At 43.6% G+C, this 27,906-nt stretch overlaps 1 protein-coding gene across 4 annotated transcripts in view; it reads right to left on the bottom strand.

The window, feature by feature from the left end:
- LOC109312530 (bifunctional 3'-phosphoadenosine 5'-phosphosulfate synthase 2) overlaps positions 1–27,906 on the bottom strand; it is a 114,462-nt gene that overhangs the window by 39,989 nt on the left and 46,567 nt on the right. Inside the window, exon 1 of one of the 4 annotated variants that reach the window (XM_019538608.1) lies at positions 5,434–5,521. The exons of the other annotated variants lie outside the window; for them this stretch is intronic. Coding sequence (XP_019394153.1) covers positions 5,434–5,460 — 27 coding nt within the window. The 5' untranslated portion in view covers positions 5,461–5,521. Of the gene's footprint in view, positions 1–5,433; positions 5,522–27,906 lie in introns of those variants that run through there. 4 annotated transcript variants of the gene reach the window in all.

Below are 27,906 nucleotides of genomic sequence, written 5' to 3'. Positions count from 1 at the left end.
GCAAGGGATGGGGCCAGGCAGGGCATCAATCCAGGGGGCTGGGGAAGCAGGTGTGGCCAGCAAGGGTCCCCTCATGGTCCCCTTTTCCAGGCCCCACAACCCTCTACTTACTGGCAGGAGCCAGGGTCCGGCTCCCTATGGCGGGCATGCTGCCTGCTCTGCATGGGCAGGCAGATGCTTCAGCACTGGGGCAAGGGCCAGCCATAGAGATGCTCTGGCTGGCTACCAGAGCATTTCTGTGGAGGACCGAGCTTCTGGTTGCCTCTAGGGACAGTCTGGAACCGTGCCCTGCCCTGCTTTTTTCCCCCATGGTTTTTTTTTTACCTCTGGATATTCAGGGGTCTAATTTTGCCCCTGCATTGCAATTTTGCAGTGTGGAGAATGTTTCTTCTTTCCTACACGTGCCTCTTGCAGCGTCTCAAAGGGCTTTGAGACGTTGCATGTTGCATGTGTGTGCTTGTGTGGACGCGTCCTGAGAGAGAAAAAACAGTGGGCTAGATGAACCTGGTCTGACCCAGAATGGCAATTCTTATGAGAAAAACTGTAACATTATTGTCTTGATATCTGCTGATTTATGTAGAATGTAAATACATATTCATTTTTTGTTGAAAATAGCAAGTATGCAACTAGCAAATAAAGCAAAGAGAGGACAACATCTTACACAGCTGTTAAGTAATGAAATCTGTAGACTATGACTTTTGAATACATGAGATAAAACATAAGAAAATGGTTTTTGAGCAATCTGGCTAACAGGACTGTCACTGCACCATTTATGATGATCTTGGATGTCAAAATTCCAATGAAGTAAGGTAGCTATGTTGAAATTAAGCAGCTGTAAAGCTGTTTTAATTTTCCTTTTTTTATACAAATATATTATAAAAAAGAATATGAAAGACATTTAATGGGATGTATTGCACACAATTTTTATAAACTTAGTTTACTTTTTAGTCCTATCTTGTCTTTCAATTAAAGAAGCATAAAACTTTACACACATGCTGCAGGATACCGGTAACTTTATGTCGTATGTGGACTTCATTCTTGGGTGCTTATATTTTAAAATCAGAATGCGTTGTAAGTATGTAGTCTAATTATATAGAATTTACAAATTTGGAAATCAAGTCTCTCTAGATTTTTCTGTTGTTACTCAGTTGATTTTTTGTATTCTTTTTATAAATTATGCAAATGAATTCAGCAATTTTTTGTAAAATCTACCAGTAAATTTTTCATATTTTAATTAGGTTCGGTGGTTTTGGTGGGTTTTTTTAGAGGAAAATAAATGCGATACACAATGCATTACTGAAATGTAACTGAAAGAAAATAAGATAGAATTAGTGAAGTCATTTACTGTCTCCAAGATTTCACTTCTTGTGGACGTGAGCAGGGCTGGTCAGAAAGCTAGGATCTTGCACCACAAAAAACTGAAAAGTTTCAGCATTTAGTTTCATTTTGCATCAGAATAAAACTGAAGCCTCTAAAATTTTTTTGAGATCACTGTCCTAGAATAGCCAGTACCCTGGTTAGGGCACTTGTGTGAGAGACCCCTGACTAAGGCTTTGGGAAGCAAGAACATAAACCTCCTATGCCTCTAACTATTGCGTTGTTGGGTATACTGGGATGTGTCCCTCCTGTCTCCTTTCTGTCTCATACCCTGCATTCATCCAACTAAGTTTTAATGTTTCTACAAAAGGTTTTGACCAATTGGCATTTTCCTGTTTAAAAAGTGTTTTCCAAAAAACAAACACCTTGAACTGTAAGCGATTCTCTCAGTTTCCAGACAGTATTCTAATCAGCCAAGTCAATGACATAAAGATTGTCCCATATCTATATATTTATGTATAATCAAAACCAGTTTCTCAATAAGATACTGTACTATACATATTCTTCTGTTTGTTATAAAAAGATTACTTGATTTTGTAAAATAACTTTTGTAATGGATTAAGAAAATACCACTGAAACCTTGGGTGCACAAAGAACAAGCCTGTAGTTTGTGGGTGTTAAAAGAACTGCTCAGCCATGAATGCTCTACTGTGCAAAAACTCACATAATAAACAAGGTTAGGTCTATAGTTACATGTTACTCACGGCAATTATTTCAAAGTATACTTATTCTTGAGAGTGAGTTCATTCAATAAGGACACAGAAGTTTTGTGTGCAGAATGTGAAATGTTAAGCTTATTACTGAAGACCACTGTTCTTTAAAATCAGTTTAGAACCTCATCAAAACTAATATTTTTTTTCTTTCAAAAAGATTTTAGGAAATCAATGCCCTCATTTTAAAATTCAGTAAAACAGATTATGCAATGACCCTTTTTCTTACAATTACAAATAGAATTCAATACTGCCTCAAATTCAACAGTCAGAACCAGAGAAAACAATTCTAGACTACCAAAAAAGACTATTATAGTAAAGTATTTTGTTCTTAACTAGACTAATATAGATTATTAATTGGTAATTGCAATTTGCACAGATTGCTAAAAGGCTATACATTAAGGCTTTGTGTTTCTAAATGCATAATTTTTGCTTACATTGCTACAGTGAAAATACTGCTGAACTAAAAATTTATAGAAAATTTAGTCTCCTTCATCTTTAGAGCACCTCAATTTGTGCTCTGTTGGTAAAGGGTTAACCGCATTCTAGCTGCATTTTGGTTTTCTTCTGTCTTTCATATATAGCTCTCTGTTCAGTTTCCAAAACACGAGCAAATATCTAAATACATTATTCAACAGATTACAAACTAGTGTCACACTGCCTTTCAAAAGATTTATAAATCTCAACTAATTAATCTCACATGCATACTCTTTTTTCTGAAACGCCCTCAAACTTTTAATACTCATGAGAACATCTAGTCTCCTTCATCTTTAGAGCACCTCAATTTGTGCTCTGTTGGTAAAGGGTTAACTGCATTCTTGCTCATAAAGAGTTCCTTTCTGGAAGACCTGTGAGAAACCAGGATGTCATTAATAGACACAAGAAAATTAATGTTTATTCAAACTTCTGGAATGGTAGAAAAAGGCATAAAGTAAGAGTTAAAGGAAGAGAACTACCACAGGAAAAGGAAGACACGGAACTGGCTAGTACTGAGCCCTGAGCAGTGATACACAGAGATTCACTACCGCTAGGGGAAATGTCACCTCCTTTTTTAGCTGCAGACACATGAGTCTAGTAGCAAAAAAATACCATTTTTCAGTGGCAAAAGGAGGTGACATCTCCTCCCTGCAGCAGCAGACCACTAACCATGCACACTCTGCTTCTCTGACCTCTTCTTTGCCAGACACAGAGAGGAAGGCAGGGGGAGGGGATGAAGGATAGGAGGGTGAGGCCCCACTCTATCTCTGCTCCTTTCTGGTATTCCCTTTAGGCTGCACCCAGGGCTCATGCCCTGCTCACACATCCATTGTTACATTAATAGTAAAAGAGATTTTAAGTTAGACATGCAGAAAATAATTTTTCTCTTCTCATGGGTCCACCAGTTTTTGCAGCTTTCATTTCAAGCTACCACAAATTATTCTTTATAGTGTCAAATTTTCTCTCTTCCAGAGCTTTTCTGAGCGACAGTAATTTGGCCATTATTCACCTGACCAAAATTAACCCCTGGTCTGCTTCACTAGGCAAAGTCACTTTTGTAAACCATAGAAAAAATCTCAGTTGAGTCATGCCTGGTAATTTAACTGAAACCAAACCCAATGTGTTAAACACATATAAAATTGCTTGGACTGGGTTATACTCTCTCTTAACTGGGACATTTATAGTATCACATTGTTTACCTCTTTCCCTGAAAAAGGAACAAGTGAACAATAAAGTCTTAGCCAACCAACCTGATGCTCTTGAAACCTGTAAGTCACTCAGATCACTATTTGTATAATATAGTTCTGGGGTAAGATTGAGGAAGTACCTGCCTCATGGGGCTCCTGCCCGGCTGCTGCAGCAGCTGTGGGTTTGGGGCTCCCCTTCCCTCCTCTAGCTTGTGCTGCATGCCCCCATCCCAAAAGGTGGAGCAGCACATCTTACAATGACGGGGAAGCTGGCAGACTGGAACACCCACGCTGCATGGTGCCAGAAGGGTAGCCTGCAGGGAGCTGAAGATGAAGTGTGGTGTTGCGCTGCATCATGTGCAGCACCTGTCTGTGCATGCAGTGCTGCAGGGAGGAAGTGCCTCTCCACATGTGCATGAAGCTTGCGAGGCCCCAATGTTGTGTGACCTGTTGGGTATGTGGCTCCCAGCACAGCTCTGCCATCTATCTCCTGGATTAGTCTGTCTTTTCTGTCAAAGATAAAGCTACTCATGAGAATGAATCAGTGAACATATGCTTTGACATGGGTTGGGGATTTTCAGGTTGTACTGGGTGGTAAGGCATGTAAAGCTTTTTTTACATTTGGGTTTAGCTATTGGCTGGTGAAAACTGTTCAAAACAACACAGTTGTCATTTGTGCTGGGGGCATGAACAGTTTGCTGAACTGCTGCCACAATCTGAAGTAAACTGAGATATGAATTACAGAATGAAGGAGGAGCCTCTCTCTAATGCCTATCCTTGTATCCAAGTAATTTTCCTAGCGATTTGCTCAAATGCATTAGTCTGACCACTACCCCGGGGTTGAAGATGATGACATACATCAGGGTAGAGATTACCCAACCTCCAAGTTCATCAGAAACTGATTTGGTAGATTTTATACAGTCACTTAGAATTTTTAAAAAATAGTTTTAAAAAAGCCATAATGCTAATCATTACTTACTAAAATACCAGCCCCTTGCCCTAATGGCCAGTAACCGTACCTTCCCTCAGTCGCATAACTCGCTGGCAAGTAGAGCAGGGCCCTGAGGGGCGCACGGGCCCCCGCCTCCCGGAGTCTCCGCCGCGCCTGGCCAGGTGCCTGGCTACAGGCCCCAGCAGGGGCTCAGTCTGTGGGGGTGGAAGGGCGCTCCCGCTCTCCAAGAGACTTCGCGCAGGAGGCCGCAGGGGAGCCCGCACCAGGCGGCTGCTGAAGGCTGCCCCCGCAAGAGCAGCACCAGCTGCCTGCAGAGCACGGGGAGGTGGGCAAGAGGACTCCGCTTCCCCCCCTTCCCTCTCCAGCAGTTGACACCGGCAGGTTTCCTCCCGCGCCCCGCACGGGGCTCGCCCCGCACGGGGCTCGCCCCGCCCCGGCTCTCGTGCCGGATCCCGCCACAGAAACTGCAGCCCCAGCCCGCACCTGCGCGCGCTTCCACCGGCGCGGCCCGGCTGCCCCTCTGCGCGCCGAGCCCCTCGCTGCCTCCTCCCGGAGTCGCCTGCAAGCGACAAGCGGCGGCGGCGGCGCCCCGAGCCCAGCGGCTGCTCCCAGCCTCTGCCCAGAGCCGACGCAAGGCGTCGCTCACAGGCCACGGTCCCGCCCGTGCCCCGGCAGCGCTGTCCCGGCCCGGGCAGGAGCCCGCGGGGCGCCGAGTCCCGCCCGGTCCTACCGTGTGCTGCCGGCCGCTGTTGGACATGGCGCGGGCTGCGGGCGGCGGCGCTGGTGCCCGGGGCGCTGGGCAGGCAGCGGTATAAAGGCTGGGGAGACACGTAGCACTTCCCTGGACCGGCCCCTCGGCTCTCAGCCCTCCTCCGTCTCCTCCTCCTGCCCCCCGCCCCCGCCCGCTGGGCTCCGGCCCGGGGCGCCGGCTGCCTCCTGCCGCGCCGCGGGGGGGGATGCCCCTGCGGGGCCCCCGTCACACTCCTCGCCGGTGCCAGGCCGTGCCCGCCCCAGGCAACCCCTGCCCTCCAGAGCAGGCATCAGGCTGGCTTGGGGCTGCCCAGTTCTTTGCAGCCCAAAGCAGCTCAGATTTTTCCCTAATCGCAGGGCAACGGAAAAGCAAGAGCTGACATATCCCGAGGGTGCCTTGAGCCTGCAGAAGGGCAAAACGTGCTAACCTAAATCCAACCTTGAGGTGCCAACCGCAGCCACTTGACCCTGAATGCACCCACATTCCCACTGGTAAAGTCTTTTAAGGACACGCGTCCTCCAAGGACCTGAGGGCAGAGCAGCTTAGCACCTCACTTGGGTCCTCGAGTAAGATAAGAGACCTGATCTGATGGTTGCAAAGCAAAACACAGGGGCCCTGTCCTGGTGTACCCCCATGAGAGATGAGAGACCTGTCTTCAAACACCTTCCTCTGCCTGGCTTGAAGGAAGGACAGGGCAATGGGTCTTCCGTTTCTCAGCCAAGTGTCCCAAGTACTGGGCTGCAGGGTATCCCAGAGTAAGTGTCTTTCTGTCCCTCCTATTAGAGGCTTTTATATCCCATTTTGTATAGGATACTTAAATACTGGCCAGGAAGGAGTATAAGTACAACTCTGTGGCTTGGCAGATTTGTCAGGCAAATTACACCCATGTTGCACATCTGGCTCAGTGAATATTTCATTAGTTTACTCAAAGTGGAATAACTGCAGCTCAGGAGAAAAGGCACCTTCGCCCCAGTGATCAATAGGCCTCACCTAGCCAGTGTCACTCAGCACTCTGGCATCTATAAATCCCATCCTCTAAGGGCCTCAATCTCCCCCAGCCCTGTAGAGGCACCTGACTCGAGACTGCAGATTCCACCTACTCGCCGTGACCCTCTGCTGTCCACGGTGGGCGGAGGGGGCACGTCCTACATGGCAGAACACTGCCCTGACGGCAGCTGCAGAAAGACATGTGGGCCTGTGGCAAAACATTGCAACCTCCCTGGATACTCCATTGCTGACCTAAGGGTCACTGTTCTCAGACAGCACACTTTTAAAAACAGATTTGAATGGCAAATTGCAGAACAAGAAATCATCCACAGACTGGATTGTGTTAAGTATGGTTTAAACAGGAACTATGCTACCTTCTGGATTAGTTTCTCTGACTCCTTTGCGTGAGTTTACTGCTTGTTTGCTTGCTTCTCCCAGAACTGTCCCTGCCCTCCTCTCCCTTGTCTTTTGTATTCTTATTTCTCTCTCCTTCTCATACTCTCCTTTCTACGTGTCCTTTCACAGCACCTGATGAAGTGAACCTCACCTCACAAAAGCTTGTGCTTTATACCTACTCTGGTCAGTCTATAAGGTGCACATGCACCCTGAATTCCACTAGGTGGCAGGATGCCTAAAAGCCAGTTATTAAAATGCTCAGACTTCTAATGCTAAAATCCCGCTTGTGAATCTAGACCGGGATAGGCAATTATTTTGGCTGGACGGCCACTTCATGAGTTTTGGTGCCCTCTTGAGGGCCACCCTTAACTCTCTCTCTCTACCCCCCTCCAATCCCCATGCCACCTGTAACTACAACATATCCTGACCCCCACCCCATCTGGTAGCTGCCCGCTGCACCTGAAGCTTATGCCAGCACCCACCTGGCTTGTTGGAAGCAGACCTGGGCAGGTGCTGGCACCAGCTGTGGATGTGGTTATCAGGTTCCTAGTGGGGATCAGGGTGTCCCCACCCTATCCCACCCCGAACCACCCTGATGCCAGCATAGAGGAAGCAGCCCCAGGTTGGCACCAGCGTCAGCTGCTGACATCAGAGTAGGTTCTGGGTGGGAATCAGGGTGTCTGCCTAGTCCACAGCTGATGCTGCCACTTCAGCACTATGTATAAGCAGTCCTGCCTGTCCACTTGATATGGTAGAAACAGCCCAACTCACTTGACACCACACAGTAGCCAGAGCCAGAGTTATCGGCTGCCTGTGGGCTGAATCCTATGGGTTCACGGCCACTCATCTGTGGGCTAGATACAATCAGCTGGTGGGCTGGATCCAGCTCATGAGCCATGTTTTGCCCAGATGTCCTAAATTTGTAAATGGAACTGCATTTCTACAGCTCCCTCCATTGGCATTGAGCCAGGATTTCAAAGCATTTTACAAACACTCATAAAAGGCCTCCCATAATCCCTAGTCTCCTTTTTAAAGTTTGCAGAATAAGGCTGTATGCCTCTTTATAGCTCTGTTGCATGGGCAAGTATTCTACAAGCATATCAGAACAACAGACAAGGAAGAAAGAACTCACCTGTATTTTCACAGGGTCACAATCAGTACCAAGCTAAGAACTGTCCTAAGGACTCTTAATTCCCAGTCTTGGCTCTAGTTCTTAGACTTGACTAGTTCAGCAGCCTGGCATGTTTGTGAAAGGACTGGGAAGAAAGAGCACTGAGATCTGGTTTGTTCACTTCATACACCCAGAGATCCCATTTTGGGTCATTCAGGGAAGTCTCTTTTTACATGGGTTCAGTACACTCCTCCAGTTTGCCTTTTGCCTACAATGAGGAAGAAAAGTGCTGTTTCATTACCCACATGCAATTTACTATGCTTTACATTACAGTAAGCCTCAGGGCAGGGAAGGGAATGGATAAGGTCATTATGAAAGAAAAAAAGATCACAGACAACTCTTTAGGGCAGAAAAAACTATTGTATACTATAGCAAGTTTAAACTGGGCAAGTTGCTAACTTCAGTCGCTCAAACTGAACAAATCAGTAGAAAATTATGAGGACTGATTTCCAGGTGCCCGTATGAAAAAAATGATGATTTTCACTAACATTGATAATTGGATGACATGGCCTTCTACCTTCTGCTTTCATAATTTTGACAAAAGCCATGTGACTAAGGTGATTAAAATACCCATTTGACCCAGAGCCCTGCCGACTTCTTCACATGAGAAAACCTTTGATGCTAGATTTTAATTACACTGTGTTTCCTCTGTGCGTTATCTGCAAGAAGGCACTAAAGTAAAATCATTAGATACAGATATACTGTTGAGCAAATGCACTTTATCCAGAAGTAAGCAATAAATCAACTCCATATCTTGTGTGTCAGTAGAGTGAGTCATGATATAGGAAGGGAATACTTCAGACTCTTTCAATAATCTGTGCATGGATAATAAAAATTGCATGTGGCAATAGCATTTTAATTCAACTTTTTTCTTTTTAACTATTTTGAGTTGTACTTTGCCATCCTAGACCTGGGTCTGAATTGCAACTATAAACTTCCCAAACATTAAATTATTCATAAATTTGTGTCTACTGTTTGAATATCTACACATGTGCTCCAGCATGGAAGCTTGTTCAATGACTCTTAGTTAAAATGCCGCTGCTGCCATTTTGAAATGGCAAGATGCTGAATATATGTGACGGCGAGGCTGCTGGAGCATTTTAATTAGAATGTTCCAGCAGACTCGATTAATAGAGCCTGCTCCAATGCATTCTAGTTAGACCGCGTCAGAGCAGGCATCCCACACATGTATAGGCCCCCTTTGTGACTATCTCGATCAGTTTTGGCCCATTCAAGCGGACCTATGCAGTTATAAGTTCTGCGAATATTTACTTTTGGTTTCTATTTCCACTTTTCCAAGATCTCTGTACAGATGCACTTCTCAGCCCATCAGTCGCAACAATATATGAAAGGGTCACAAACAAACTTAAAAAATGGATCATATTTTGCATACATTTTTGAAAAAATAAATGCTGCTTCTACTTCACCATATGTTAATGCTGTGCATACTACTAAACAGGGATCCGAATTTTCCATTTGCCATGTAAAAAAGAAGATTTTCTCTTTTAAAGGGCAATTTAACTTTTTTCTTAACGATTTCATAATATTCCAGTTGTCACAGTTATATCTCAAATTTGCAGTTTCTAGAATGATTTATTTAAAGGTGAATTCTTCAAGAAAGGTGATTAAAAACTGTTATTAATTAGGAAAAAATACCTTCCAATTGCAAAAAGTTGGGGCTTCATTGCCATAGCAGTTATGAAACAAAAAACTGTGGGTTTCTCCTTGTAGGCTGGCAAGGTGTGGCGGAAAGGGGTGGGGTGGCAAGACTCATTGCTGCTGCCATCAGGACCCTCACGCCAGCTGTGCCATCAGCAATACGAGGAGTAATGGGTGGGGTGGAGGCTGCACTGCCCTCACCTCCACCTGCTGCCAGCCACTCATGTCCCATCCCCCCCCCCTCCAGATTTGTGCACCTACAGTGGACACAAGGCCACAGCCTGGCTGGACCAGCAAGTGGGACCGGGTGTAGGAGGGCAGACCAGGAAGGAAAGACTCGTTGCTGCTGCTGCCACCACTGGGACCCCTGTGCCAGGTGTGCCTCCAGCAGCATGAAGAGTAATGGATAGTGGGGAGAGGAGGCATGTTGTCATCACCTCCTCCCACTGCCAGCCACTTGTGTATCAGGCCACGGCTCCACTCTGACACTGTGGTCCAGCTGCTGCTGTCACTCCTCTCAGGCCATGGCTCTACCCTGAAAGGGAGGTAGGGTGGCAGGCAGCACAGGTGGCCTGAGAGGAGCAGTGGTGGCACCAGGGGTTCCCATGGACCTCCTTCTCTACGGGTGACATGTAGGAGGTGCTGGGGGGGCAAGTGTCCCCCCTAACTCAGGAGGCACCAGTTGCTCATGTCCTTCTCCCATGGACTTGCATATGTCCAGCTTTTTTAAATAGTCCCTAACCTTACACCACAGCTGGCTGCACACCTTTTCCCAAAACTGTGCCTCCAGATGCAGTAGTCTGGGAGCTGACCTTGCTTGTGAAGGTTGAGGTAAAAAAGGCATTGCGTTCTTCAGCCTTTTCTGCGTCATCTGTCACTAAGTTGCCTCCCTTATTCAATAAGGGACCCACACTTTCCTTGATCTTCTTTTTGTTTCTGACATACTTATAGAAACACTTCCTGTTACCCTTCACCTCCCTTGCTAGCTGCAACTCCAATTGTGCTTTGGCCTTCCTGATTTCATCCCTGGATGTCTGAACAATACTCTTATACTCCTCCCTACTAGTTTCTCTAAATTTCCACTTTTTGCAACCTTCCTTTTTGCATTTTAGCTCACTGAAGAGTTCCTTACTAAGCCAATCTTGTCTTCTGCCATACTTGCTAGTCCTCCCATGCATCCAGAGGACTCATTCCTGTGCCCTTAGTAAGGCATCTCTAAAATACAAGCAGGTCTCCTTGACTCCTTTCTCTGTCAGACTGGCTTGCCAGGGGATCCTCCTGCCCATCAGTTCCCTGAGGAGTCGTCTTTTCTGAAGTCCAGGGTCCTTATTCTGCTGTTCTCCTTCCTTCAGGATCCTGAACTCAGTTCTCATGGTTGCTCTTGCCCAAGTTTCCATCCACTATTATATTCCCCACCACTTCTTCCCTGTTTGTGAGCTGCAGGTCAAGAAGAATATGGCCCCTAGTTGGCCTCTCCAGCACTACCAGGATGTTGTCCCCAACACACTCCAAAAATTTCCTGGATTGCCTGTGCACTACTGTATTGCCCTTCCAGCAGATGTCAGGGTGATTGTAGTCCCCCAGGAGAACCAAGGGCTGTTATCAGGAAACTTCCACTAGTTGTTTGAAGAAAGCCTCATCAACCTCATCCTCCTGGTCTGGTAGTTTATAGCAGACCCCAACCACAACATCATCCTTGTTGCTTTCCTCTCTGACCCTCACCCAGAGACTTTGAACAGGCCTATCTCCAGTTTCATACTGGAGCTTTAAGCAATCATATGGCTATTTTGCATAAAGCACAACTCCTCCTCTTCTCCCCCATCTTTCCTGAACAGTTTATACCTATTCCTGACAGTGCTCTAGTCACATGAGCTATCTCACCAAGTCTCTCTTATTCCAAACACATGATAGTTTTGGGGCTATGCAAGGACTTCTAAGTCTTTCTGCTTGTTTCCAGGGTCCATGTGTTTGTGTACAACATCCTATGTAACTAGCTGACTGCCCTATCTCGGGAAGAATGAGAAGGTACCCTCCCTGCTTGTGCTTCTTCCAGGTTATCCACTTCCCTACTTATCTCAGGGCTTTGGCTCCCAGTGAACCTAGTTTAAAGTTCTCCTCACCAAGTTAGAGAACCTGTCTGAGAAGATGCTCTTCCTTCTTATAGTCAAGTGAATCCTGTCTATTCCTAACAACCCTTCTTCTTGGAACAAAATCCTACAGTCAAAGAAGCCAAAGCCCTGCTGGCAACACCATCTGTACAGCCATGCATTGAACTGCAGTATGCGTCCACTCCTGCCTGGCCCCGTTCCCTTGACTTCAAGAACATCACTTGAGTCCCTGACCCCTTCACCCTTTCACCCAGAGCCCTGTGGTCACTTTTGATCTGCTCAGGCTCACCCTGGCAGTATATCACTGATGCCCACATCGATGAGTTGAATGGGGTAGTAGTTAGAGGGCCGGATGAGTTTCGGTAATTCCTCTGTGACATCTTGGATCCAGGCTGTGGGAAAGTAGCAGACCTCCTAAGACAACAGGTGAGGCCAGCAGGTGGATGCCTCCATTCCCTGCAGAAGGGAGTATTCAACCACCACCACCTGTTGTTTCTTCTCAGTGTCAGTGATCTCCATCTTTCCAACCTTGGGGATCCTCCCAACTTGGCCTGGCCTTCTCCACCCATAGAATATGCCCTTCCTTCTCTGTTGCTAAGGCTCCATATCTGTTCTCCAGACAAACTGCTGCAGGTGGAAATGAAGACTTCTGCTTCTTGCCAGAGATCACAAGCTTCTAGCTTCCGCCTTTCTGGGAGTCCATATGTCCATATTCTCTTCCTCCTCTAGCAGTCCTTCCTCCACAGTCCTAGAGGTCTCCTTCAGTGTTGAATAAATGAAGCCCTCATGGGGGAGGATGCTTCAGAGCCTTGCCACCTTCTCCTGTAGCTCTCTTGCCTGCTCCCTGAGGGACACCTGAACTCAACTTGACAGCATTTCTCTGGAATTCTACATCCCATCTGTTCCAAAGTTTCAAGGAATGTTTTAGACTAACATACAAAAATCTCATTGATTTTGGAGAAAATCAGAAAATGGGAAGAGAGAAATGGAAGATATAGGTAGCCTTTGGCACTGAGTAGCACACGTACATCTGTAATTGTTTACAGGTCAATGAAGTGGTTGGTTACTCCCTATGTCAGCTCTGTCCATCCTCTCAGTGGAACTTAACAGGTTCACATTCTGAATTAATATTCACTAGAACAGATAGAAAATAAATTAGACTGGTGGGGAAGAATGGGAGGGACACACAGAACCCTGATAAACAATAAATAGAGGAGTGAAAGGAGTGCAAGTGAAAGGAGGCATGAGATGAGGAGACAATGATGAAGGGCACAAAAGGCCCCTGCCATCATGTAAAGAGAATGTAAGAACCACAGTGCATGGGAGAAGAGAGAAGTGGGAGATGCATAGAATCCTTGGCTTAGGGATTGGTGAATGGGAATTGTAAATGGGAAGGGGAGCGTGGAGAGGGAGAATGGGGGCTGCCCATCATCATCATTGTGCAGTGACAGCCTACAGAAGCAAAGAAGTGCATGACCATTTAAACTACATTGTGGGCCAAATTCAGCCCTGAACTGCTGAACTGCCACAAAAAACATGTGTCACTTTAGAGATGAATTTGGCCCCACATTTTTCAGGGTCAGTGTACATTGTATTTCATATTTCATGCATTCAATTTTCTGTCAATTGTCTGATAGTGAATCCTGCTTGTAAAGAAAAAAACAACTGGAAATGTATACTAAAAATTATTCTTTCCTCAGATCAACAAGTGTCTAGATAAAATATGAGATTCTGATTTCTCTTTCTGTGCTGGATATTAGCAGAAGACTACTATGAATGATTTTATGACAAATTTACCACTGCTCAACAATATTCTTAATATTACAAAGTGTTCCTTAGAAGCATTGCCAAATCCAATATTAACCAGCCCACCTATAGCTCTTGGGCTACATATACACAAAAACTTTGATGTGCTACTATTAACTAGAACACTTGTATTTAGAATTGAATACTTTTATTGACATATGGGTCAAATAAAGTTAATTTGCTAATTTGATAGGTTTACAATGGAATAAATTAAAACTGACCTGGCAGCCAAACCAAGGAAAATTTACAGACTGAAGAGATACAAAATTAACACAGATCAACTGTGATTATTATTCTATTTCTGGTTCTGATGTGCAAAAACACAAAAAGCCTTTGTTATACTGTCAGAAAAGTTATTTCTATGTAGTCACAAAGGATTAGCTATCTGAGTTAATATCCTTTTCCTAGCTAGTAAAAAAATAATCCCTTTGAAGGAGAATATTACGTACTTGACATTTAATGTAGAAACACTTACTGAAGATTTTCAAACCTTGAATGTTAACACAAAAACAGAATCAAAATCTTATTATTACCTTTTCTTTTGCTTACTTGTCTTCAGTAAAGAAAGAGAGTTCAAAGTCCGTACCAGGAATAAGATTCCTTGCAGCAAACATGTCCAAAGCCAACATGGTGGTTTATTTACACAGAGAACAAAAGAAATGACAGAGGTTGTGCATGGGACCAAGATCACCAGAATCAAGGAGATTTAGGGAAAAGGATAGCTTCAGAGGCAGACAGTATTATACATGTCGCCTTGGAATTTTTCTTGAGGTAGTATAGACAGTCATGACATGAAACTCTACAAAATGGTTTGTGGGATTATTTCGGTTTTTCTGGCTGTTTTCTCAAATGTGAAAAACTATTGGATACATATTTTTGGCCTGTAATCCAAATAATCTTTTTATCCTTTTTGATAAGATTAATAATTAAATTAAATATTTAAACTGAATATTGCAATAAAATTATCTCATAGAAAAGAAAAGGTAATTATCTACAAATGTCTGTCCATCATTTTCTTTCCTATTTTATGTAGTAGTTGTATTTCCAAATTACTTTACATGTCTTAACTCTTGTTCTCACATACCAGCGAGGCTTCTTGCTCTATAAGCAATGAGCACTTACTGAGGATGCTTAGAAGTTATTAAATTCATCAATGTTTTTACATTTTTTGCCAAGTTTTGTGAAGCTCCCATGTGAATTACTTTCAAAACACACAGAACAGTTAATTCAATAATTTTGTATTTTCAAGTAATAGGTATATGATCGTTAACTTCAGCTTGTGATCAGTACCTCTGCCCCAGGCAGTGACAGAGGCAGGACATGGAGCTATGTAATGCTTGGTAGCTGTGGAAGGCTAGTGGCTGTTCTTACTGAAGGCAGAGAGTCCACGTGAAAGAGGTAGCTGGCTAGGGAAAGGCAGGTAGTAGTAGGGAAGTTGTTTGTGCAGGTAGCTAGGTGCCTGGGTGGAAGATAGGTCTGGAATGAATGTGGATAGTTAAAGGAAACTAGATTTCTGTGCCTATAGCTTGTAAATACAGCAGCAGCCTTAATACTCTTTTTAGTAATGTATAAATCACTATGGCATCCTGCATAGTTATATAATAAACAAGGCCTGCCGGGTGTCATATGTCATGGCTCAGCACATACACCCATACCCCATATAGAATGCCATGCTAATTTAAGGGCTGTCCAGATGTCAGGGAGGTAGGGTTGTAGAAACCAGGCGTTCCTAAGGATGTGCATAGAGGGAGACTAGGGTGTACTAGAGTTTCTACTAGGAATGGCAAGATGTCTGGGGCCAGTAGTTGTCCTACACCTCATGCTTCTGTTCCATGTCCTTGCCTCTTCCAGCTGCTTTTCCTACTCAGATCTGGACAGGGAGAGCAGTGAGAAATAGTTTGCTTTACTATTAATTCAGCATCAGCCCTAGTGGCCCTAGATAATATACCACTCCCAGTCAAATGTACGACGCTATAAGCATGTTGACTCAGCTGTCGCATAACGCGACACCTGGCAAGCTTTGTTTTACTATGTAATCATGTAAAACCATGGTTACAGTGACTTGAACATCCATGCTGCTGTGATTTGGACATTACTAACCATAGTATTAAGCCATAGACCAGGGGCGGGCAAAATACGGCCCACGGGCTGGATCTGGCCCACCAGGCCTTTCTATCCAGCCTGTGGGGCCCCTAAGAAATTTAGAAAATATTTATTTGCTCCTGGCTACCCATCAAAGATGACAGGAGCTGGAAGCAGTAAGATGCAGGGGAAGATGTCAGCAGGATGCAGCAGCCCAGCCCCACCCCACCCCCAGCCATTTCCCTGCCTTCCTTCCCCTGCACTGCTCCAGCACCGTGTGGCTCCCGGGTGCATCGCCAGACCATGGAAGCACAGGCTCATGCTGGTACCCTCTGTGTGTGTGTGTGTGTGTGTGTGTGTGTGTGTGTGTGTGTGTGTGTGTGTGTGTGTGTATAGAGGGACTCTGTGTGTGTTTGTGTTCATAGGGTGAGTACCACATGCACACCCCACCATACACCTACATCTACCTCCCCCTCACATTGTCATACATACAGACCCCCAAACCCATGCCCTTCACACCCCCAGCCATCCTCCGCCCCAAAGCCCCCCATGAACCCCATACCCACCCACATATCCACACACACCCACACCTATCCACCCCCCCACACACTCCCACACCCTACCCACAATATACAAGAGTAAGACTTCTTTTTAAGCATTATATATAATTACCTATATGTACACTACACAAACACATGTACACCAGGATGAAAATATTTTTGGAAATCAAATTAATTTATGTTGTAGATGTTCACTTTTTAGAACACAATTTGGTATTTTTCTGGTTCCGAGATGGCAAAACCTTGCTGAAACAAGTACTTCCAGGGGCAAGGGGAGGGACTTCTGGTGGCAAAGGTCAGGGATTAGGGGAGCAGGACTTCCAGTCACAAGATGGTGACCAGGGGGTCAAGGGGTGGAGCTACCAATGCGGCCCTTGACAGCTTGCCAAAACTCGGTAGACAGCCCTCTGCCTGAAATAATTGCCTGCCCCTCCAATAGTTCCAATCCAGTAATCATGGGACTTCCTCTGATGCCTATGAATGCTCCACTTACAAGATTGGGTGGTGTAAAAACTGGTGCTTATTGTATGATTTTCCATTGGTTCACATTTATATAACGTTACGTTTAAACCACTAGCACAGTAACAGAGAAAAAATGGATACTATTCAACACATTTTCTATTGTTCTTTCCTCAGTTATCTGACTAAGCACATCTTTTTCAAAAAGTGTTAAGTTATCTGTTTCTCACTATATATTTTTACTCTACAGTCCATTCTTGTCTATCCCTCCTCCTGCCCCCCAACCCAAAAGCTAGAAAGAGGATTTCCTGTGAAGTCAACATTATTTGCATTCGGTGTATCACTACACTTCTTGCTTTACCTGGGACAATTTTTCTGTAAATTATTCTTCCAATGATTTTAGGGAAGGATTTAGACTAACTACTATAGTTTGCCTAAGGGTTTGTTTTAGGACATATTATTTCACTTAAGTTAATTAAAATATCTTATGTCTTCTGTTTCCCTAAACAGTACACAAAAAATGGTGTTAAACCTATTAATAACAATTAATGAGATCTTTATTAGCATCACTATGCTATATTATTCAAATTAACACCAAATTTGATTTTACAACAAAACAAGTGCAGGCAAACATATGTATAGCTATTGCATTAAGCTTTAAATATTGATCAATTATTAACTGAATACAGTAAGAGCTGTGTTAACAGGCATTGTACTATCAGAATACCTATTAACCAGAATTTCTGACCGGCTGGCTGGATGCAAGGTGGGAGAGGAGAAGCTCGCACACTGCCACTTCCCATCCACCCTTCTCTGATGCTGCTGCTCCACGTGTGACTGCCACCTCCCCACCACCCTCCTGCTCTGCAGGGGTTTTCAAAAAATGTTGAAAACTCCTGCCTCAGATGACCGGAATGTTTAGAAACCTGGCACTTCCCCTCATCCCACTCACTCCTGTTAACACACCTTTTACCATACATTGATTTTATTGTACCAAAGACCCTTCCCCTCCTTCTCTTGTCTGGAAGCACCTTTTTAGGAAATCCCCACCTCTCTTGAGAACTCACCTCCAGCGCACCCCCTTTTTTTCTCTTTTCTTTCTTCCTTCCTCCTTCCCCCCATCTCAGCTCTGTTTACCATTAAGCAAAGCAATCAAATTGTCTTTTAATAAATGTTATAAAATATGTCTTTTATATTACTATAATAGGTCTTTGGTAAGTATTTTATAAAGATAGTATTATTCCCTTTTAGATTATATTTTAAATTATATTCATATGTTGTGTTCATTTTTGTAGTCTATTTTATTATGCATTTCTGTATTTTATTGTTCATGTATTCCCTCTACACTTTTGCCACGGCATCCTGTGTTTCACATTTTATTTATGCTTTATATTATATTTTATACTCTCTTTAAGTTAGCTACGCCTTGTAATATTGAAGTTGTAGCTGTAAAAATTCATTGAATTGTATCACTGTTACAATGTACCAGATGGTCGGTCCCCTGAGTGAATGTGAGTATGTATGAGTCAGTAGGTAATTGAATGACAAGCAGGGGATTCAAAGCAAAAGTCTCTGGCTGTTAATTGTCAATAGTCTAGCCAGAGGAACTTATTATAAACTGCTACTCTACAAGCCATTTTAAGCTAATCAAGCTAAAGAATTGATTCCTAGAACCTGCAAGGACACAGCCATTGAGTCAATCAAGTCAAGGGTGGACTCCCGAAACTGCATCATCAGGCAGAACCCCAAGTGACTCTGACTGACAGCTGTCATGCACTACTCAAGACCCACGTGGGATAGCGAGCTTTGGACTGGGCAGCCAAGATGATGCTGGGGGATCACAGAAGTTTGCCAGAAAGGGATAAAAGGCAGTGAAGCATGACCCTCTGCAGTGCCCTCTTTCTTCAACCAGAACCTACCGACCAAAGAACAAGCCGGTGACTCCCTTGGAGAAGCTTTGACTGGTCATCGACAGCAAACCTGCAGTGCCTTGGATATACAGATATACTAACACCAGTGCTCTCACAATCACTACAGCAGCTACTATATAGGAGGGAGGGAGGGTGGGAGAGACTGAGTAGAGGACCGATATCCCTTTTGGTTCCATGCATGGTATAATAGTTGCATACCCTCGTACAATAAACTTAACATTGGAGATCCCATGAGTTGGTCTTAAATCGCCAACATTATAAATGATGATTTAGAATAAACAATTTCTAAAAAAAGAGAAAAAACTTGTTATAAGCATTAGTAGAGACTATACTTAGCAACATTCATATATATGTATTGAAGTTTTCCTCACATAATATAACCAGGCTTGACACACTCCAAGCAGTGCAACAAGTGACAGAAGTGAGGCAATAGTGGTGCAGCATGCGTGAATCAAACATATTTACAAGGAATATTACATGAAGTAACGGAAAAAAGTTGTTTGCTGTATATGACGAGGTAATAAGCAAGGCTAACCTCACTGTTTCTTGCATCAGCAGGTGCATCACAAGCAGGTCTAGGGAAGCGATAATTTCTCTCTATGCAGCACTGGTGAGGCCACAGTTGGAGTACTGCATCCAGTTTTGGGCACTGCACTTCAAGAGGGATGTGGATAACCTTGAGAGAGTTCAGAGGAGGGTTACTTGTGTGGTTGAGGGCCTGCAGATAAGACCCTATGAAGACAGATTGAGGGATCTGAATCTCTTCAGCCTCCATAAGAGAAGGCTGAGGGGCAATCTTGTGGCTGCCTGCAAACTCATTGGCGGGGAGGAGGGAGGGTGTCAGCAGGGAATGAGAGACACACTGTTTACCAGGACACCCTTCGGGGTTACCAGAAATAACGGCCACAAACTTAAGGGGAATAGATTTAGATTGGACATAAGGAAGAAATCCTTTATGGTAAAGGTTGCCAAAATATGGAATGGGCTTCCAAGGGAGGTGGTGCTTTCCCCTACCCTGGAGGTGTTCAAGAGGAGATCAGACAGGCATCTGTCTGGGGTTACTTAACCCCAGCACTCTTTCCTGCCTGGAGCAAGGGGTCAGACCTAGTGATCTACCAGGTCCCCTCTGACTCTACAAATCTATGAATCTATAATGCTACCATGAAGTATCTTTCATAACACCCTCATAATCCCTTTGCCCCTACCAGGAACTCTAAGGATCATCCCAGTATTTTGCTTTAACATCTGAATCTCAAAAGATCTCATTTTTCAGCTACAAATCTTCAGACAAAAAGATTTGTCTGAAAAGACAGTAAGAGACACTTGTGGTGGTAATGACACTGAGATCTTTGTTCACTGAAGTAGTCAACAGAGATCTTACAGGAGATGGATAGTATATAAAGGACAATCAGGAGGGAGCAAACTGCATGAAGCTGTTGTAAGCCATGTCATGCCAATAAGGATACAAACACTGACATAGAACTACCCCATCTTGCATTTCCTGCTTATCTACCTCACCTTTAACCAATTTTATTGTACAATGCACAGTACAAACCTGGTTGCCACAACACTATGACACTCCAATTGAAACATGAGATTTCTAGCAACACATTGTTGGTAATAATTTTAAAGTAAAATTTGTAAAGTTTGCAGAAACTTAGCTAAGGATTTGCATCTCTGGAGACTGCACGTCAAGCTTCAGACTTCAGCTTGTCTGACTTTAGTCTCTAGTATGAGAAGTATAATTACAGTTTAACGATAGCAAGCAATGTATTACTTTTCTCTCAGTAGCCCGTCATTCAAAAATGCCAATATTTTCACACAAATTTAAAAAACAACCTCCCATCTGCCCCCACCACTCAAGTTATGAAGTAGAAACCAATCACAGTAACTTTAAAACCAAACTCTGAAACGTTAGTATCACATGAAAAATGTAGTAACTGAAATGATTTTGTAACTTCAGAAATATTAGTTGTTACTGACAGTTCTCATAAAAAATCCTTTAGATATTAAAATATGTTTTGCCAATATTCTACACTGGAGATTAATCAATGGACAGAGGCACAAAAATATTTAGCACTGATATAGTTTCCATCAACAGACACAGGAAACAGCAATACCAGTTCTAACAAACAGGCCAGAAAACAGGGGAGTTTGAATGGGAGTTAACCCAGTCACTTCTTTATCCTTCCTTCATTGTAAGCATGCTAAGTGGAAGCAGCAAACATAGAAAGAAAGGCTTTAGTAGGAGGTAACAGCAGAACAGGAAAAAAGAGCTAGTAGAAGGGTCAACAGAATGTTCGTTCAACATCACAATGCCAAAGTCACTGCCATTTTCAGTTCTTCCTCTCCCTGTACCTGTATCTAACCTCCATGTTATGTATCCATTTTACAGTCCAGAGATGTTAACACTTGTAGAGCCATATGACCCTGCCTACCATGGGTTGCTGGACCATGCGCTGGCCCCATCCCTACACATTGCATGAGGTGCATGGGCTGGACCTACCACCATGCACACTGCATGCAGTAAGGTGCTGCATACAGCCCACGTCCCAGACCCTGCACCACATGCAGTGCCCATGCCACGGGCAGTGCATGCCTCTTGCCAGCCCTGCGTACCACATGCATAGCATAGCAAACCCCAAGGCAACAGTGTGCTGCACACAGGGCTGGACAGGCCATGAATACTGCAAACAGCACAGGGGGCTGGCACAAGGAATGTGCTGCCTGTGGCATGCAGGCTCCACCTAGTGATGGGGGTCAGTTCAGGATACTACATGCAGCCCATGTCAGACGCTCTTTGCTGCACACATTGGTTGGGTCCAGCCCCATGTACTGTGTGTACATGTACATGGCACCCCAGGCTGCCCACAGCTGTGAGGACTGGACCTAGTGCTGCATGTGCCATACATGGTTCAGGGACTTAAAAGGACCTAGCTTCCTTAAGTAATCCCTAACCTTGTTTTTCTGCTCTTCTAGTCTGTTTTTCTCCTTCCCCCTCTTCGTTGCAAACTTCACTCAACATCTAGTAGCTACCCAATTTGTGAAGACCAACACGAAAAAGACATTAAATGCTTCAATTTTTTTCTGCATCATCCATAACTAGATTACCTCCTGCATTCCACATGGGACCTATGGTTTCTTTGGTCTTCTACTTCTAACACACTCGCAGAATCCCTTTTTGTCTTTTATGTCCCTTGACAGCTGTCTCAAGTGATGCCTTGGCCTTCCTAATTTTTTCCCTGCATGCCCTTGCAATACTGATACTCTTCCCTCACACTGTGACCCAGTTTTAATTTTTTTTGGATTTCTTTTTGAGTTTCAATTGTTGAAGAAATTGCTGGTGACATACTGTTACCAACAGTTCTGCAAGTTTACCTTTGTGTTCCTTCAGAGCTCTCAGGTGAATACTATCCAGTCCTGGTGCCTTACTAGTATTTAATTTATTGATCCTTTTCTAAAACTCATTTTTTCCTAAAACTTCTGTCACTTTAATGCAAAACAACTCTTCAGAGCTGATCTTCTACAATGGATTGATCTGGAATAACCTTGCATCTTTTGTAGTAAAAGCCAATGCAAAGAATTGATTTAGCTTCTCTGCTTTGGCCCCATCATTTCTGATCTCAGCTTCTCTACCTTGGTTATCTAGTGCTCTCACCAATTCTTTCAGTAGCTTCCCACTTCTAATGTATTTAAAGAAGCTTTTATTATTAACTTTAGCATCTCTTGCAAGATGCTCCTCAAATTCTTTTTTGGCTTGCCTTATTTTGCTTCTACATTTGACCTGCCAGAATTTGTGCGTTTTCCTGTTTTCATTTAGGCACACCTTACATTTTTTGAAGGATGCCTTTTTATCATGGATGCCCTCCCCAACTCTGCTATTAAATCTTGCACGACTTTTACTGGACAGCTTGTTATTGCTTTTGATTTGTGGTATACACATTTCTTGAGCTTTCAGTATGGTATTTTTAAACAGCTTCCAGGTTACCTGCTGTCCTTTTACATTTTGACTTCTCCTTTTAACTTCAAACTTCCTAATGTTTGTGTAATTTCTCTTCCTAAAATTGTATATTGGTGTGAAGGATTTTTTGGCTTACTTCTTCCTACTAAGGTGCTGCATTTGATTGTTATGCTCATTATTAGAGTGGATCATGTACAGATACCTCTTAAACCGGCTCTTATATGCTACTCAAGATTCAGTCTAGAACCACTTCTCCTTTTGCAGGTTGTAGGACATTATTTATTACATCCAGAAATTTTATATCTGCATCTTGCCCTGATGAGGTGTATCCCCAGACCATGTGGGGAAACTTGAATTTTTCTATTATTATCGTCTGCCTCACTTTTGCAGCTTCCCTAATCTGCTTTAGGAATTAGTAATCCTCTTCACCCTTCTGATCAGGTGACTGGTAGCACAACCCTGGTACTATGTTCCTTTAAGAATGGCATTTCTACCCACAGGGATTCTATAGTAGTTTTCTTTTCAGATATTTTTATGGTTTTACTGTCTATACTATCCTTAACATACAGTATTCACTCTTCCATCTCCTACTCTTTCAGTCCTACATAGTTTGCAAAGCAGTATAAGAGTAACCCACTGATTATCCTCCTTCCACCAGGTCCCTGTGATGTCTATTATATCAAAGTCACCATTTAATACCAAGAATTCCAGTTCATCCGTCTTGTTTTTAGGCTTTTGAAATTGGTGTTTGAAGCACTTAGGAATTTTGTCCTTTGGCCTGACAATCCAGACTTGTAACCAGTTTGGATCCCAGCAATACAAATGTTCCTGTATGACTATTGACTAACGTCTGTGAATAAGGGTATAGCTAGTCAGCAGGGTGATAAAGGAAACAGAATCTGGTCATTTTAACAACTGTTCACAAGGCTTTTCACAGGAGACCTTAAGATATCATGCTTGCTCTGCATTTTAAAATTAGTTACTTAGGTTTGTTTAACTTTTATCCTATATACACAATAGAAGTGAATAATGACATTTAGTAATTTTAAGCTACTGTTATATAGTCTTTGCAAGGTAAGGGTTATAGCACTTTGCTTTGTTCCAGATCACAAGAAATGCAAATTTTTTATTGCACACAGTTAAAATAGAATATAAAATGGAATTATTTGCTGCAAGCAAGATAGGTAACAGTATAATTTGTGGACTAAAAGCATGAAAGAAAGAAAGAAAAACATGTCTGTGTGGAAAACATTTTTCATTGATTTTAAAAAGCATCTTGCACTGTTAAGGAAAGTGCAAGATGCTTACAGAGCCAATATTACTCAAAAGCTTTTGTACATAGAATCACAAGTGTTTTTAATTTTTGTTGGGAGTGAGGTTAAAGGCTGTAAAAGGATTTAAAGATACTATCAGGATAGGTAAGGACACAGGCTGTGCTTGATTGTGGGGTTCTCTTAGCTCTGCAAATGTGGAACCGTCTGTTGGGTGCAAAGGAAGCTCTGGTAAAGACCTGGGCTTACTGTTCCATAATACTCTACACCTTAGTAGGCTACCTCAAAGGGCTGCATGATCCCATAATTCACCTTCCTATCTTTCTGCTTCTCCTGAAATATGTTGTCCTTTCAATCAAGTTCCTTTTGTGATCATTCCACCTTGAAAGCTCTCCAATCCCTGTTCTGTCAGCAGCATCTGCAGCAGTGGTCTCCAACCTTTTAAAGTAGGAAATCACCTTCGGCATTTAAAAGCAACCTAAAATATACTGTGCGCTGCCACCACCACTTCTGCCCAGCAGATAAGTCTGTGGGGAGAGATGGAGGAGGGCAGATCAAGGCAGAGGGAGAAAAAATTATTTGGGAGCGCACCTCCCCAGCAGCTAAGTCCCACCTGACTGGGGGCCCACTCAACTTACCCCTGGTCCTGCCTCTGCAGCACTGTCCCTCATGACAGAGGCCTCCATATCTAGCCCTCGCCCCTTCTCTCCCCCACGGACTGACCTGCTGGGCTGGGGCACATGTGTGCATGTATGCGGGCACTCAGCTCTCTATCCCAGCCTCGGATAGACTTCAAGAGGCTCTAAGATCTACCGCAAGAGGCTCCAAGATTTACCAGTGGATTGGTTAGTGACCACTGCTCCGCAGAGAGGCTCAGAGACCATGGCAGCTCTAAGGCACCTGTTTCATGTCCTGATCTGAAATCACTCTTCAAATGGCTGTGGAGTTTGCACCTCAAGCACGCTCTATCCAAAGATACCAAAAAAGAAAGATTTACAGTGGTTCATATAAAGATCTTTTGACTAACATGCATAGGATTAGACTTCTTTCTGGAGCACTTGCATTGGAGATCCAGTGTACCTGCAGATAAAGTGGGATGAATGGGTTTTCTGTTAAACATAACTAAAGGAAGGGGACCTTGGTTTTGCCCAGTATAATTTCTCATCTCTTTGGACAAAACAACATTTAGAGAACAAAAGAGGATGAAAGGACAACAGAGAATCATCTCTCTAATCTCAAGCCAAAGAAAATCAGAATCTCTAAGTCATAAATACCACCTCTTCCCCTTTCTTTCTCAAATTCCACAATCTACATACATCATGAGAAAAAGATTCATTTGGGAATGGGATGCTACCTTTAAGATGTTTACCAAGGTTTCCAGATTTCAAAAAGTTGCTCTCCTAACTATATAAGCATTCAATCGCATCAGGAATATTTAATGTTCTCTTGTTGTTGTTTACTCTGGTATGCAGGTCATGTTTTTTTGTCTCTGCATGGAAATGGCTATCTAATATAGTTATTGTTGTGTGGTAGCCAAAATTCCACCAAAAGACTTTATGTCATCCTGTCACTATTTAATGTTTGTAAAATCAAATGGCTACTGCAAAAGTCCATTCCTTTGTCCTCTGACTCCAGGAAAGGGCATGATTAAAAAAAAATTAACAGGGCATTTTGGGCATTATTGCCAAAACAGAAAAAAGCTTGCATTAAAAACAAAACATATAGTATTACATTTACCCGCACACCCTTCCCCTTCCTCACTGCTTTCACCTGGCTCTTCTGGGTCAGCCTCTGGTCCTCTTGTGTCTTAAAGTGCTCCTGGCTCTCTGCAGGGAGAAATGTCTGCATCATACTAGGTGCCTCCCTCTTCCTCCCTATTGCATTGCAAAGCCTGCTTCTCTGGTTAACATGAGCTCTCTTTCTGGTTAATATGAGCATACCACATGCCTAGGGTTTGTGGGGCTGGGGTCCATGCTGTGGGAGATGGGAAGGAGGGAAGGGGGAATCCCTCTTGAACAGCAAGCAGTGAGGGAAGCTAGGCAGACCCTGCTATGCCTGCAGTGTCCCCTGGAGCTCTGGCTAAAGAGGACAGGGGCAGGGCCAGCCTGTTTTCTGGAGCAGACAACACAACCTAGGCCAGCCCAGGATGCTGGGGGACTCTGGTTTAACTGAGATCAGGAAGGGGTCTGGGACAGTCATTGCATAAACCAGTGAATGAAATCCCTGGGGCTCACACACACAACTGGAACTGAGAGTCCTATGCCTGACAGAGCTCTTGGTGCAGGCTGCATGTGGCTCTCACAGCTGGGAGCCCCATCAAAGGGGGCTCCCAGTGATGGAAGCCTGCTTCTTGCCCAATCCTGGACTCCCCGTAGACTGGCAATACAGCAAAACTGGATCTAATATGAAATCCCACAATTGGACCTCCTGCTATACATGTGTGACATAGCAGGAGAAACAATTGTGTGGATAACACGAGTAGGGACTGGCTTAATTTGTGGTTTTGTGGAAACGGTGAAATCATACAACATTAGGACTAGAAGGGACCTCAGGAGGTCATCTAGTTCAACCCCCTGCTCACATCATCCCAGCCAAGACTTTGTCTAGCTAGCTGGGTCTTAAAAAACCCCAAAGATGGAGACTCCACAACCTCTCTGGGTAACCTGTTCCAGTGCTTTACTACCCTCCTAATGAGAGTTTTTCCTAATATCTAATCTAAAACTTCCCTTGCTGCAACTTGAGACCATTGCTCCTTGTCATTTGGAGTTGTCCGCAAAATCCATGAAATCACTAAAAAGACCCAACTTAATAACAATAAAATGCTAGCTCCTCAGTGGGTGCTGGATAGTGAGACAGCACAAAGGGCAGCAGACAAGGTGGTAGCTGCCCCTTCATCCCTCCTCCCCCCACCAAGGCCTCTCTGCCAATCAGTACCAAGGGCCAGGGTCTCTCCACCAATCAGCACCGAGAGGTGCAGCTGCTGCCAGTAGTCTCTGAGTGACGTGAGAGGGACACAAGAGATGCTTTGTTTTGCTACAATTTAAGTAGGGCCTGATGCATTAGATCTAATCACATCTTTACTTGCACATGTAAAAGGGAATCCAACCTCCCCCCCTCCCAAAAAATACACACAAACAAACACACAAACAAAAAACTTATCCTAATTGTAGAAAAAGATTCAAATACAGGGAAGGCAAAGAACCATTTACCATTTATTGTCATCTGCATTTTTTGCCAGTAGTACAAGTTCAGAGCTATAGAAAGGAAAATTACAAGTACTTTGTAGAGATTCCAAATTACTTATCATAAGGCACTTTTCTTGTGGTAACTCTAGCAATATTAGTCCTTACTAAAATATGAAGTTTCATTCAGTGTTTTGTTTGCTATGATAGTATAATTTGTTAAAATAAAAGTCAAAGAGAACAATTAAATGTCCCCTAATTTCCCCTTTATGCTAAGGCAACTGTTACTGTAAATTTTAGAGTAAAACATGATTTTACTATTCGAATGTTTCTCTATGTCAAATTTACAAAGTTTATTAATAAAAGCAGAATGCACAGTATGCAAGTAGCTCACTGTTCCAAAATACTGCTCAAATAATTATACAATATACAGGAAGTGATTAAACAACATTTACAAAGGCATAACATTCACATTAAATTAGAACTTTGCAGATGGCTCAGAAAATTTGGAGGTGCATATCAGTGGCATGGCCATATGCAGACATTCAGTTTCTACTGGGAGAGTCACTGTTCTCCCACCAGAAGCCATGAATATACTGATGATCAGAATTTTTCTCTCAACACAAAAATGGCTGCTCCACCAGAAAAATTACCTGGGAATAACCAGGATTGAATCTTTACCAGTAGTTTTTTTTTTCCTGGGGGGGGGGGGGCAAATGTCCATATACTTTTCCTTCTGAGAGAAGCTGCAGAATAGGTATGCCCCATCTAGGGTAGTTTGCTCTCATGCTAGCTCCCTCATTTTTCCCCTCAAGGAGACAATGTGTTGCTTGGGTACTGCTCCAGCTAAGCACAGAGCAGAACACCCACCCCTCCCTT

Source organism: Crocodylus porosus, unplaced genomic scaffold, assembly GCF_001723895.1.
Source record: "Crocodylus porosus isolate Cpor-Errol unplaced genomic scaffold, CroPor_comp1, whole genome shotgun sequence".
Lineage (NCBI taxonomy): Eukaryota > Metazoa > Chordata > Crocodylia > Crocodylidae > Crocodylus > Crocodylus porosus.
Note: the sequence above shows the minus strand (reverse complement) of the source record. Positions and strands in the feature narration are given on the sequence as shown.